Below are 13,333 nucleotides of genomic sequence, written 5' to 3' on the forward strand. Positions count from 1 at the left end.
AGGCACAAGGTGTTTCCAGGCCCCTGGCTTGAGCAACCAGGCAGAGCAGGTGAACAACCAGTTGTTTCCAGGTGCCAGGCTGACTGACCAAGTGGCTGTGTAGCATAATTAAAGAAGAACCCTTGTAGAAATGCTTTAGAGTACGTTTCCAGGTCCTGCAGGGGATGTGGGGGATCCTCTCAGAAGAGTCCTTCAGGACAGTCCATGCCCCCACCCCAGAGATGTCCACTTCAGGTCTCTGCCCTCTCCTGTACCTGAGCTGCCAAATGACAGTGGGGAAGACCATGACCAGCAGACTAGTTCTGCTGAAAATTCACTAGCAACAGATTCAACAGAATTCTCAAAGTCACTCTTCCTGTTCTCCACAAACATTTCAAACTGTCTTGCCTCCTCTAGCCTTGAGCTCCCCCTCCCCCACTTCACCCCACCCCCTTGGCTGGCTGCTGCTGCTTGTCCTCTATGCAGATCTGACTACTGGCATCTCCTCCATGCCCTCTCCTTTTCTCACTCCCTTTTCTTCTCTGCTACCTAATTTACAAGCACATCTATGTTTATAGGAAATTTCTGTTCTTACTAGCAGATCAAGAGACATGCTTTCTAGAGCGTGAGAGGATGCTGTAAGCCAGCTGTGACTGGATGGCACCGGCAAACCTGTCCCAAGTCAGTCATGCCTGCTTAGCAGGTGGCAGCAAAGGGGCACAGCTCCCTGCTTTAAGACTGTCCCTTGACCATGCCCATGTTTGTCTAAAATCCACTTCTGCCTGGAGGTCAGTGACTGCTTATACCGAAACAGACTCAACCTTATGACTGCGCAGAGGCAATGTGCCTGACAGGTGAATGTTGCTTGAAGGGACAATCCAAACCCTTTGTTTACTCTATGGAATCATAAAACTTCAATAAGGAGGACACAGCCTTAGCTCTTCCCCATGCCACGTTTACTGAACCTGAATGGCCCTTTTGGTCCCACCCTGTCCTCCCACCTAGGGCCTCACAAACACTGGTTCTGTTCTGCACACGCTGCTCTCCCCTCCCCTCTTCACTAATCTCCCATTGTAGAACTCAATCCCCGCTTACTCCCTCCACATGAACGCTCCATTTTAGGCAGGTAAAATACCACTTGACTACTCACAGCACTTTGGTTAGCTGCAATTTACAATGCCCTGATTATCTGATTAATTTCTTACCTTCCCAGTGAACTATTAATCCTCTGGGAGCAGGACCTGTGTCTACTCACTGTGGTCTCCCTAGCACTATTCACAATGCCTGGCTCACACAGACATTTTAGTAAATCTGTTCACCAAATGGATGAATGCTCAATATGCAATACTTTTATTATTACTACTACAAAGTTCCAGGGGCAAAGGTGAAAAGGCACAAGTGAAAGTACAACAGACATTTCTGTAGAAGAAAGCCTTTTAATGCAATAGCTTAAACACACAAAATCAGTCAGTTCAAATTAACTTCAACATATTACAAAGAACTATGACGCCTAGAGAAGGCCACTGTTGGAGCAAAAAGGCAAGTCCTGCCCAAAAAGGAAGGACACTGACCTCAAGGGGGCCTCTTTCCCCATCCCACCTCCAGGACCAGCAGCCACAACCACTGGGCTTTTCAAACACCTTAGGCAGCTCCATGCAGAAGGCAGCAGCACAGAGTCAAGGACAGAGCCGGCCAAGGGTCAGGGCTCTGCCTACCCAACAAAGGAGGGCCTGAACAAAAGGCACTGGGGCTCAGACACAGGAGACTGTGCCAAGGACAGGGCAGGGACAGCAGCTGCACACAGGAGATTGCAGCCCTGGAGAACCAGCTCAACAGGCTGCCTTGGGTCAGGGTTTTCTAGCTTACCCCCGCGCCCACCCAGGAACTCAGGTGTTCAGTTAACTGCACTGAGGTGGGCTCTGGTGAAGCTACGAGAATAGCACTCAGTCTGGAGAACAATGGGGCAGCCACAAAGCCAAAAGCCTGGTGACAAGGACCTGTCTATATGAGACAGCGGACCCAGGGGCAGGACTTCAACTTCACGCTTCAGCTCTGGTAGGGACCTTTCTGATGGAACAACGTCTATGTTTGACTACATTGAGCTTAATTTGAACAGGCAAAGCCTCTTAAAGGGAGGGAAGCAATCGAGAGGCCAGGAGGGTGCTTCAGAGCTCACTCCGGGGCATGCTGGGTTTCAGGAGCGGGCACAGAGGCGGCGGCCCCTGGCTTCTCTGGGTAAGGTCAGGCAGAGGTTTCCTGCTGCCCTTTTGGGTTTTTAGTTTAGGTTCTGCTTCACTTCCTGCCGCAACTTCTGTGCAGGGCCATTCTTGGGCTCAATTTGTAGGAGGCTGCTGATGTCTGCAAAGCTGGATTTATAGTCCTAATAGAAAGGAGAAGAGTGTGGGGAAGGTGCCTGGACTGGGGGTTGGGGGGAGGACAGCTGGTGAGGCAACAAAGTGTTTTCAAACCCCAGCCTGTAGGCCTGCTCTGGGCTACCCTGGAGTCCCAAGATGCGAAAGAAAGTGGAGAGAACACCTTGCCTTGACTATATTCTGGAAGTACCACCGCTGGCATACATCTCTGTGGCTTATGCTGCTACATCTGGCCAGGATTTTTTTTACCTTGAGTGCCTTGTAGGCTTGAGCTCGCCTGTAGAACGCCTTCACATTCCTTGAATCCAGCTTGAGGGCTTCCGAGCAATCCTTCACTGCTTCCTTGTACTGCTTCAGGACCAAATAGCAGAGCGCTCTGATCAGGAGAGACCATTTCAGAAGCTTTAGTCACTTACGAGCTACTACCCAGCTGGGAGGTAGTCTGAGAAGTGGTCTTGCTAAACATCTACTGGGGTGCTGGTTACTTTGTATCTTCTTTGATCCTCACAATACCATTTTTGAGATGAAAAACCCTGGCTCAGAGGGGTAAAGGGACTTGCCAATACTGAGGGGTGATATGGGGTTTGAACTGAGGGGTTTCATACGACTCCAGATCCTGACCTCATTTAGTTCTATCACTCTGTACTTATCATTCTCCTGGATTGTGCTCTTTCTTTCTTTTTTTTGTAGTTTTTTGGCCGGGGCTGGGTTTGAACCCAGCACCTCTGGCATATGGGGCCAGCGCCCTACTCCTTTGAGCTATAGGCACTGCCTGATTGTGCTCTTTCAAGCAGAGGTTTTCTGAAGTCTTCCCCTTGACATATTTAAAAACTTAACTCCTTAAAAAAAAAAATACTGAACTCTGATATGATGCTGGCCAGATATAGTGACTCACACGTGTAATCCTTGCATTCTGGGAGGCTGCACCCGGAGGATCCCTTGAGGTTAAGAGTTTAAGACCAGCTTGACTAAGAGCAAGGCCCTGTCTCTAAAATTAGCCAGGCATGGCAGCAGGTGCCTGTAGTCCCAGCTACTTGGGAGGCTGAGGCAGGGGGATCACTTGTGCCCAGGAGCATGAGGTTATAGTGGATATAGCTATGATGACATCACTACACTCTATCCTGGGCAACAAAGCAATACCCAGTCTCAAAAAAAAAAAAAATCCAAAAATAAAAAAAAAAATGTGATAGATTAGGGATAAAATGCAAAAATATTTGCAATTGTCTTTGAAATACATCAATCAACAGATGGCTAAATAGTGATAAAAGTAAATACCGCAGAACCCCTGTAAAGTGACCACCCAAGGGACTGTAACAAACTGGCCAACATATGGAGGTGATCAACATAAGGAACTGAGCACATGTGGTGCATATCCTTTGAAAATTAGGTCAACTTAAGGAGGTGGTCAACTATGGAGGTTCTTCTGTATACCAAAATATTATTCATAATTGTAGAACTTATGAAACTAGGTATTAATATATAGGTATTCAATGTACAGTTCGTTCAACTTCACTTTGAAAATTTTCATAATAAAATGTTGAAAAAAATAGTCATGTACATCCATACTACAAAATATTCTGCATCTGTGGGAGGAAAAAGCACGTGTGGGTGTATCTTCTTCATTCAAGTCTAATCATTCTCTCCAAAGACAGTCACTAAAATCAAAACAAGTCAGATGTTTGGGAGCTCATTACATAAGTTCATCTATTCCACTTCAACATTCTCAGTAGGTGTAGGGTATTCACTAAGTTGGATGTGTCATGATTTATTTTATTAATTTCCTATTGGGGGGTATTTTTCATTGCTTCTAGTTTGTAAATAAATGATGCTGCATGAATGTCCTTGTGTAAGTGACTGCTGGGTCAAAAGACATGCATTTAAAATTTTGACTATAATAATTGCACTCTAAAAAATAGTTATTGGTCAGCATGGTGGCTTAGCACTCAAAGAGGCTGAGGCAGGAGGAGTGCTTGAGTTCAGGAGTTTGAGACCAGTCTAAGCAAGAGTCAGACTCCGTCTCAACTAAAAATAGAAAAATTAGCCAGGCAACATGGTGTGCACCTGTAGTCTCAGCTACTTGGGAGGCTGAGGCAGACGGCTCACGTAAGCCCAGAATGACATGGCTGTACTCTACTCAGGTGAAAAAGTTAAGACTCTGTCTCAAAACCCAAACCAAACCAAACCAAAAAAACCCCTAAAATCAAAACAAAAACAGAGCCTATTTTCCTACAGTTGTACCAACTTGGGTCTCAAGCTTTAATTTCTACCAATATGGAATCTCATTGTTTTAATTTAGTTGCTTTAAATATGGGTAAAGCTGAACATCTTTACATAAGATTTTTTAAATGTATAGAATCAAATTTCCACAACTTTAATGACTTCTGTGAATTACTTTCTTCCACATAATACTTTCCCTTTTGCAAGATAATTAATCCACAAGGTATCCTAGAATTCTAGAAATCCTTGTGGTTTCATTGTTTGCTATAAAACTATAGTCCACTTAGAATTTATTTTTAAGAACTGAATTAAGATTCAGGTTTATTCTTCATTCTGACCTAGCCAATCCGACACCATTTATCAAATAATCCCTTTTATACCCATACTTAACACACACTAAATTCTCTTTTGCTATTGTTCTCATTTTATCCTGACAAATTTTGGCATCACTATTATGAATTTTAAAATTCTACTAAATCTTTATGATTGCATAGTATTTATAACTTAGAGAAAAATCTCCTTATAGAAATTTAAAGACGGCCATGACTTATTTGGCACTCTTCAAATTGAGGCATTTGGGGGGGGTGGGTCCTATGTCCTCTTCCTTTGAATTTAGGCAGGCTCTGTTATTGCTCTGACCAATAGGGGACCGAGGAAGGGACATGATGTGACAGTGTGGCACAGAGACGTATGCATGAAGAACTGTACTTAAGCAAAATAAAACATAGTTCTGGATTTGGTAAAAATCCAGAAAAATGAGTTAATGCAGGTGTTCAGCAGCATAAGTTAATGAACGAGGCAAAAGAGAGGTTAGAAGACAGTGCCACCCAAATATGGAACATAAAGGCTGTGGGCTTCTTTTCCAAGTGAGCCTAGCTGACTGAGGCACCCTTGGTGCAATCTGCAGTAAAATCGCAGGTGAAAATCCCCAAATCCAACTTTTAAAACTCCAAGTTGTTCTTTCAATTCATTTGGTAAAACCTGACATGAGCTGACATAAAGCTACTTTGTGTCTTTATTTCACCTCACATGAACATGGCATTTTCTACCATGGTTCACTTGCAGAAATACTAATAGTTTATTTCAGCAAGCTGTCCCAGACCCTGCTGCACTGTTATATAACTCAGTATGTGGACCATATTACCTTATAAAAACCTAGAACACATTTTATACCAAGAGTCTGGAATAAGAAACAGTCTACCTATATTAGACCCCATGTCATTCATTCATTCATTCATAGACAGGGTCTCTTTCCATTGCCTGGGCTAGAGTGCAGTGGCATCATCACAGCTCACTACAATCTCAAATTTCTGGCTTCAAATGATCCTCCTGCCTCAGTCTGCTGAGCAGCTGGGACTGCAGGCTACTATGCTTGGCTCATTTTTCTCTTTTTATAGAGATGGGGTCTTGCTCTTGCTCCGCCTCATCCTGAACTCCTGGCCTCAAGCGATCCCTCTCACCTCGGCATCCCAAATGTGAGCCACTGTGCCTGGCCTAGACCCAAGATTTCTGAACTAGAGAGTGCTATGTGTATGTTGATAGGAAAGGAGAAACAGACATTTTACAATAAATGTCTGGATCCGATACGGTCTTTTGCTGAATGGTCTCATGTTGCTGAGAGTAAAATTAACAGGACGATCTTCTTGGAGCCAGATTCCAGTTGTGGTGCCACAATAAGCTGGGTAAGGTCAGGCAAAGTCTCTACTTCTCTGAGCCTTGATTTTCTCAACTCTGTAAGACTACCTACCACCTGTATTTCTGAGTATTGGTGTAGAGCAGTGATTGTCACCCGCTAAGGCAGGGTGCCCAGGCTCTCCCTGTCATTGGTCACTGACAGTGGTTCTTAGTGTAAGATTTCTATAGGCCCACAAGTCTAACCCCTCAGGCTAGACTACATCCCTCATTCCTGCTCCCCGGTCAGACAATAGGTATTCCACTAGCTTTTGGGCTAGTGTACTTGGACAGAAATGGGACCAAAACTTCTAACAGGAGGGTCCCAAAGAAACCACAGGGGGCGGAGCAGGGAAGGAGTAAAGAGACCAAGAGACTTGTGTTTGCATAGTGAGCACATTGCTCTTACTTGTATGGTACATTTAGGAAATTCTGGGGAGAGGGGCTAACAAAGCCCAGGCTACCCTTAGGCTGCCTCAGTTCTACACTTCAGGAGAGTGAATGCCACTGGCCACGCCTAGCTCACAGTGTGAACGCATGCTGTGAGCTGTAATACAATGACTACATGCTAGCAATCAAGAGCCCACAGTCTGAGAGAAGACTGTGGAATACAACCTCCAATGTCCTGAAATCCCCTAAGCCAGCAGCTGTGAAGGAGATACCTGTTGCTGTACGTGGCAGATTCCAGGTTACTAAACAAGAGGCTTTCACTGTACTTCTCAATAGCTTTCTTATGGTTTCCCTTCTTTACAAGCTCATTGCCTTCTTCCTTCAGAACTCTGGCTCTCTCCGCATCCCCTGCAGAAGACACTAGATACAAATTCAGAGGAGGAAAAAACCATCGAGCAATGAGATCTCTTCAGAATCGTCTCTGAACTGAGATCAGTGAGATCTCTTCAGAATTGTCTCTCCCAAGTTGTCTATGATTCTCACCCCTGCAGAGATCTCATACACTGCTGCAAATTATTCTTCCTGATTGATGATTACTCCTAATAAATTAATGGAAAATTAAAGTTTTTCATTCAGAAGAGGTTGGGAACTCCTGATATAAATACATTTATTCACCTTTGTAATAGCATATATATGATAAAAAGCAACCCAGGTTCTGGCCTTGTCGTTTAGTAGGTGGAAGATTTTGTGTGACCGACCTAACTTTTGGATCGCAAATTCCTCAACACAATGGGGGAATACTCATTCCACTTGTGGCTATTTTCAGAGTCATCTGAGAATATATGAGAAAGTACAGAACAGTCTATAAAGGTAAAGCAGGAGAATAAGTAAATAAATATTAATGAATAAGAATCTGGCATAGAAAGGGTGTGGCTTCCTGGCTTTCAGAAAGGGGCAGAAGAGCCTGCTGGTTCTCAATTCCGTTTTGGTCTGACTCTGTGAGTATCCTTCCTCACCTAACACATGCAGCTCTGCTACAACCTTCAGGGAGAGAGAGAAGAGAACAAGGTGAAATTCAAGCTGCTTGACCTGGCTTCCAGGCCCTTCACTGCCTGGCTCCAATTAAATGTTCTAGCCCTGGTTCCCTATCACCTGCTTTTTTAATTTTTAAAAACTATTTTTATAAAATACTAAATATTTATGACCAGGATAGGGTTATAGGAATAAAATTAACACCCTGAACTCATCTCTCAGCTTAAGAAACAGAACATTAGGGCAGCGCCTGTGGCTCAAAGGAGTAGGGCACTGGCCTCATATGCTGGAGGTGGTGGGTTCAAACCCAGCCCCGGCCAGAAACTGCAAAAAAAAAAAAAAAGAAACTGAACATTACTAGGACCTTAGAAGTCCTGGGGACCCATCCTCAATTCAATCCACTCCTCAAGAAAACTATTATCTCTAATTCTATGCTTTCCCTTGTTTTAAAAAAAATTTATATACAATAGTACCTTTAAACCACTTGTTATATACTTTGTTTTTGAACTTCATATTGAAGAATAAATAAGTCTGTCTTCTTTTATGGCTTGCTTTCTCTTTTTGTTCCCCTCAACATTATCTTCCTGAGACTCATCTGTGTTGATGCATATACCTGTAGTTAATTCATTTTCAATGCTGTAATACCATAATTAACTTCTCCATTCCCCTATTTACAGAGATCTGGGTTATTTCTGGTTTTGTTTTTTCACTAATACACATTTTGCTATGAGCATTCCTATACAAACCTCCTTGTGCACACATGCACGAGTTTCTCTAGAAACAGATCAGTGGGCTGTAGTCTATGCATAGCCTCAGCTTCACCTGGGCCCTGCAACACACCGCTCACTAGTCACACTCCCACTGTTCCCCGTGCACTTTCATTCTCTGACTCTCTCCACTGTCTCTGCCAAGAATTCTCCTCCCTTCTCTGTTCCCACCTGATGGCCTCACTGTAGAAAGCCCAGCTCAAGCATTACCTCCTTCGAGAGCCTTTCCCTGATTCCCCAAGCATTTAAGTCAGTTCCTATTTTGAACTCCCAGACACTAAAGACTAAAAAGCATATGTTCCTCCTCCTTACATTTTAAGATACTCTGTTTATGTGTATCAGTTACTCAACAGGCCAAGAGCTTAAACTGCCCCTGCCCTGTCTATATCACACTGCTTAGCATAGGGCCCATATGACTCAGTGACTCCAAAAGAACAAAATCAATAGTCTGTACACTGAAATCTAGTTCATGAGCACTCCAGTTTCATTCTAGGGAAGAGTGGGAAACACATACTAGGCTCCCACAAACTAGAGTGAAAGCTCCCAGGGACCAGACGGCACTCCCACCCTTCCCTAACACCTAAAGGTCACTAACACACAGCAAGGGCTCCAGCCTTGACCCCTCTGTACTTCTCTAGCTGCAATCCCTAGCTTGCTGGGCTGGGACAATTTCCCTGGAATATGAAAAGAGCTTCCTAGTGAGGCCCTGCCTAATAAGTGGCTTCTTCATTTTAGACAACTGAGCTGGGCAGTCTCCTGTTTTTGGCCACCCAGTTTGGATCTCCCCTCTCTATTCATACAGGGACTCCACAGTACATGTACTTCTAGATGAGCACGGGGGGGGCTGAGGGCTGAGCTAATCACAGAAGTTCACTCCCTGGTCACATGCACTAGTTCAGGGAAGTATATAAGCTAGGAGTTTGAGAAGCCTCTTTTCCTAGTAAGCTATCAGAAAAAAAGATTTTCTTTTTCTCTGGGTCATGTGGCATGGTGTATGTATGTGAGGCCAGGAACTCTTCTAGGTATTTTACTAGGAGGAGGAAAGCCTCCCCAGAGACAAAGCTGACACGTAACAGAGAAGAGAGCTGACAGAAGCACAGAGAAAAGGAGTCAGAGTCTGTTAATGTAGTGAGCTGCTGGAGCAAAACTTGCCCGAACACTCTGGACTTTCTAGTTACATAAGCCAATAAATTAATTTCCTATACTATTTTTACCACATTGAGTTCTTTTGTTCTTGCAACCAAAAACACCCAAAGTTACATATCCCAAATGCTCCCAGAGGAAAGCGAAAGGAACTCATACTGTATGCTTATGCACCAGGCTGGGAGGTTTTTGCCTGGTATCATTTAGTCCTTACAACTGTGAGGTAGGTTTTATCATTATCCTCACTGTACAGCCAAAGAGACAAATTAAAATGTCTTCGTTTTCTTTTGTTTTTTAACTTTGTTTCCAAAATTATTTTTATAACTCAGCTAAACAGGCCAATTTCTACAATATTACTCTAAAGAAGGAGATTGCAAGACTCTCTAGCCGGAAAGTCACAGCTTACCTCTGCTCTTTGTACTTGCAGTTTCTTTGGATATGCTTTCCTCTATGTCTCTGCGGTTTTCTGAAGGTGAGGAATTCCACCTCTTCTGAGCTGAAAGAGGCACCAATGGGATAGACGGCAGCTTCATGCGCCACTCAGGCCCAAGTGAGTCCATAAGAACTCTGGTCATTCTGGAAAGGGAGTGAGAATTGCAAGATTTCCAGCTGAGTCAAGAAGATATTCCTCCTTTCACACAGCCAAGGGAGACAGCCTCCTTCAGAAGAACCAGAGTTATTGTCTTCTTCCCCCTGGTCTGAACTACCTCTCTTTGTATCTTCCAATATGCTCAGCCACTGTGACTCTCTTCCTCTTGAGCTTGGTCACACTAAGTTATGTTTAAAATGCTGATCTACTGCTTATGGGGCCTTTTTTTTTTTTTGGAGACAGGGCCTCATTCTGTTGCCCTGGTAGAATGCTGTGGTATCATAGCTTACAACCTCAAACTCTTGGGTTTGGGCATTCCTCTTGCCTTAGCGTCGTGAGTAGCTGGGACTAGAGGTGTGCACCAATACATCCAGTTAGTTTTCTATTTTTAGTAGAGATGGGGTCTTATTCATGCTTAGGTTGGTCTCAAACTCCTGAGCTCAAGTGATCTACCTGCCTTAGCCTCCCAGAGTGCTAGGATGAGCCACCATGCCTGGCCTGCTGAGGGGTCCTTAAATTTGCACCAAGAGAAAGCACAATAAATATTTCTGTGTGAATGAAATTTGTGCATCTAGGTAGAATCAATCAATCTCTCTCAGTAATTCTGACTCCTTTAATACTTGCTAAATACAACAAAAGATTCTCCTTCTATAATTTCTCCCATAGGCTCATTAGGAGATTTCCAATTCTAGCTAAAGGGATTCCCACAGGAGACAACCAAAGCAATGGCCCAAAACCAATTCAGATGGACAGGGAGTTTCCATGGAGACTGTCTGCAGTGAAATGAGCTCACCTGTTGATACCTTCCTGGGCTGATGTCACATTGTCATCAATCTGCAGTATAGTCTTATAGTCAACATAGGCTAGGTGGTACTTCTCCAGAGCCTCATAGGCAGATGCTCGCCGCAGCAGGGGCTTCATGCCAAAAGGAACCAAGGCCAGTGCTCTAGAACAGGAGGCAAAAAAATGTGATCTGGCTGCTGAGCCACCAGGGTTTGGGTGCAATTTCTTCCAGGCCAGGTCTTCTGCAGCCCTCAGTGTACAGGAGGCAATTTCTGGCTGACAGACATTGCTAAAAATGCCAAACCTCACAACAGAGACTTTTGAACTTAAACTGAAATGAAGAGGAAAAAGAGAGCAGAGAACCACTAATAATATGAAACTTGTGTACACAGGCATCAATTTTTCACAGGTTCAGTCTCCCCAAAATCAAGGCTAAGTGTCTCGTGGTTTTCGTGCTACTATGTACCTTTAAGTTGTGGCCCAGTGGGAACAACAACAGGCTTTAGAGTCAGATTGGGTAGCATTTGAATTCCACTTCTATCATTCAACCATGTGACCCAGGTGAATCACTTTTCTGCCTCAATCCTCAGCAACTCAGTTCTGGCCTGGGAAGTATGGTAAACTTAGCCCACAGATTGTGCACACTCACAGGAAATCTAGCGCAGGGTCTGGTACAAATCAATTTAGCACAGGCTCCATGAGCACGCTCACATCCCTCCTCTCCTGTCTATCACCAAAGCATGCACCCAAAGCAGTGTCAAAGAATATCAGATCTGGGAATATATTAAGGCACGTTCTAATTTAGTGATAATAAAAGACAACAATATTAGACTGACTTGAAGAAAGAGGTCTGAAAAATTGTTCACTGTCCTCTACAACTGGTCATTGATGATGCCATTTTCTCTTTTCTCCTTCTTTCCCCTCACACACAGGCATCCTAGAAAAAACACCTAGGTAAACTAACTAGTCACTGGTTTGCAACTCTATCTCATCCCCAGGTTCCAAATCTCACAAAGCCATACCTCTTCCTGACCACACTACTTCTTATTCAGCAGCAAAGACAAGTCCCCAAAGACACAGGGGTCACAAAGACCATATAGAGCCTTTTACTGTCAGTGCCCTAGGGACATTCTGTTATAGACGGTAGAATTCCTTCCAAAGAATAACCCAGATAAACCTAGCCTCCACGTCCAAGATCTTCAGGCATCCCAAAGTTACACTTGGCCACTTACGAAGTGCAATCTTTGATGCAGTCTCTGCAGTTCCCATCCTTCAAGTGGCATGCTGCTCGGTTGGAATAGAGAACACTTTCCTCTTCTGGGTGTGAAGAACCTGCCCAGGTGGAGGCAAAAAGAGCAAGATCATCATCAGATTGGGAAATAGATGCCTCAGGATGCTGAGAAACACTTTACACATGGAGGTCTCTGGGCTTTGGGGTAAGGCAGCAGAGATGACTGTAACCTCATCAGGCTTGTTGGGCTGGCATATTTGTCATTCTCACATGAGAGTGAGGACAGGAAGATTCCTGCCCTTCACAGGGAACCATACATCTCTTTGTTCACTCATTCTAGGCATGAACTTGGTACCATGGAAAAGATAAATATGAAATAGCTGGCTCCTGCCTCAACTAAATCATGCTATAACTACTTGGGTATCTGTGTATGTGTGTGTTAATTTTATTACAAAAAGCATGTTAAACCCCTCCCTCCCAAAATAAAAAGCAATGCAATAAATGTCATGATAAATGGACCGACCAAGAGTTGCAGGGACACGAGAAACAGAGAGTAGTTCTCCCTAGTCAAATCAGAAGGGCCTTTACCAGGGAAGTGATAACTGAGCTGGGTCGGACAGCACTAAGGCAAAATTAATCAGAGGAAGTACTCAAGCTATCCAATGGGGAGGAAAATAAATAAACATTTTTCTAAAGGGAGTCTTCACTTTTAGGAATCACAGACACTCAGATCCTTCATTGTGACCATAAAGAGTTTCATTTTTAAAAATAATTTTCAAGCATTTCATACCCACTAGCATGGGACGTTTTCTAAGAAAGAATTGAAAACAAGCTCTTGGAAGCATATAGAAAACCACATCTCAGTATCCACCTAAGACTTAGCATATGTTACTAAAAATTTGTTTCCAACCTTTTTGATATGGCCAAAGTTCCACTTATCCTTATCCTTTACCCTGTGCTCTCTCCTCAGAACCCCCAGAGGCCAGCAAAATCCTAAAGTTGGTGTGTAACATTCTCAAGCATGCTCATCTACCTTTATCATATACACACACACACACACACACACACACACACACACACATATATATATATATTTTTTTTTTTTGAGACAGAGCCTTAAGCTTTCCCCCTGGGCAGAGTGCTGTGGCATCACAGCTCA

At 43.8% G+C, this 13,333-nt stretch overlaps 1 protein-coding gene across 1 annotated transcript in view; it reads right to left on the reverse strand.

Moving 5' to 3' along the window:
• Nucleotides 1–1,306: 1,306 nt before the first annotated feature.
• Nucleotides 1,307–13,333, reverse strand: part of TOMM34 (translocase of outer mitochondrial membrane 34) — a 15,572-nt gene continuing 3,545 nt past the window's right edge. The window contains exons 2-7 of the mRNA XM_003787627.2: nt 12,176–12,275; nt 10,954–11,106; nt 9,978–10,147; nt 6,902–7,049; nt 2,601–2,727; nt 1,307–2,359 (exon numbers count right to left, since the gene is read on the reverse strand). Coding sequence (XP_003787675.1) covers nt 2,255–2,359; nt 2,601–2,727; nt 6,902–7,049; nt 9,978–10,147; nt 10,954–11,106; nt 12,176–12,275 — 803 coding nt within the window. The 3' untranslated portion in view covers nt 1,307–2,254. The remainder of the gene's footprint in view (nt 2,360–2,600; nt 2,728–6,901; nt 7,050–9,977; nt 10,148–10,953; nt 11,107–12,175; nt 12,276–13,333) is intronic.

The sequence above is a fragment of the Otolemur garnettii genome, unplaced genomic scaffold (assembly GCF_000181295.1).
Source record: "Otolemur garnettii isolate 467f Iridium unplaced genomic scaffold, OtoGar3 scaffold00023, whole genome shotgun sequence".
Lineage (NCBI taxonomy): Eukaryota > Metazoa > Chordata > Mammalia > Primates > Galagidae > Otolemur > Otolemur garnettii.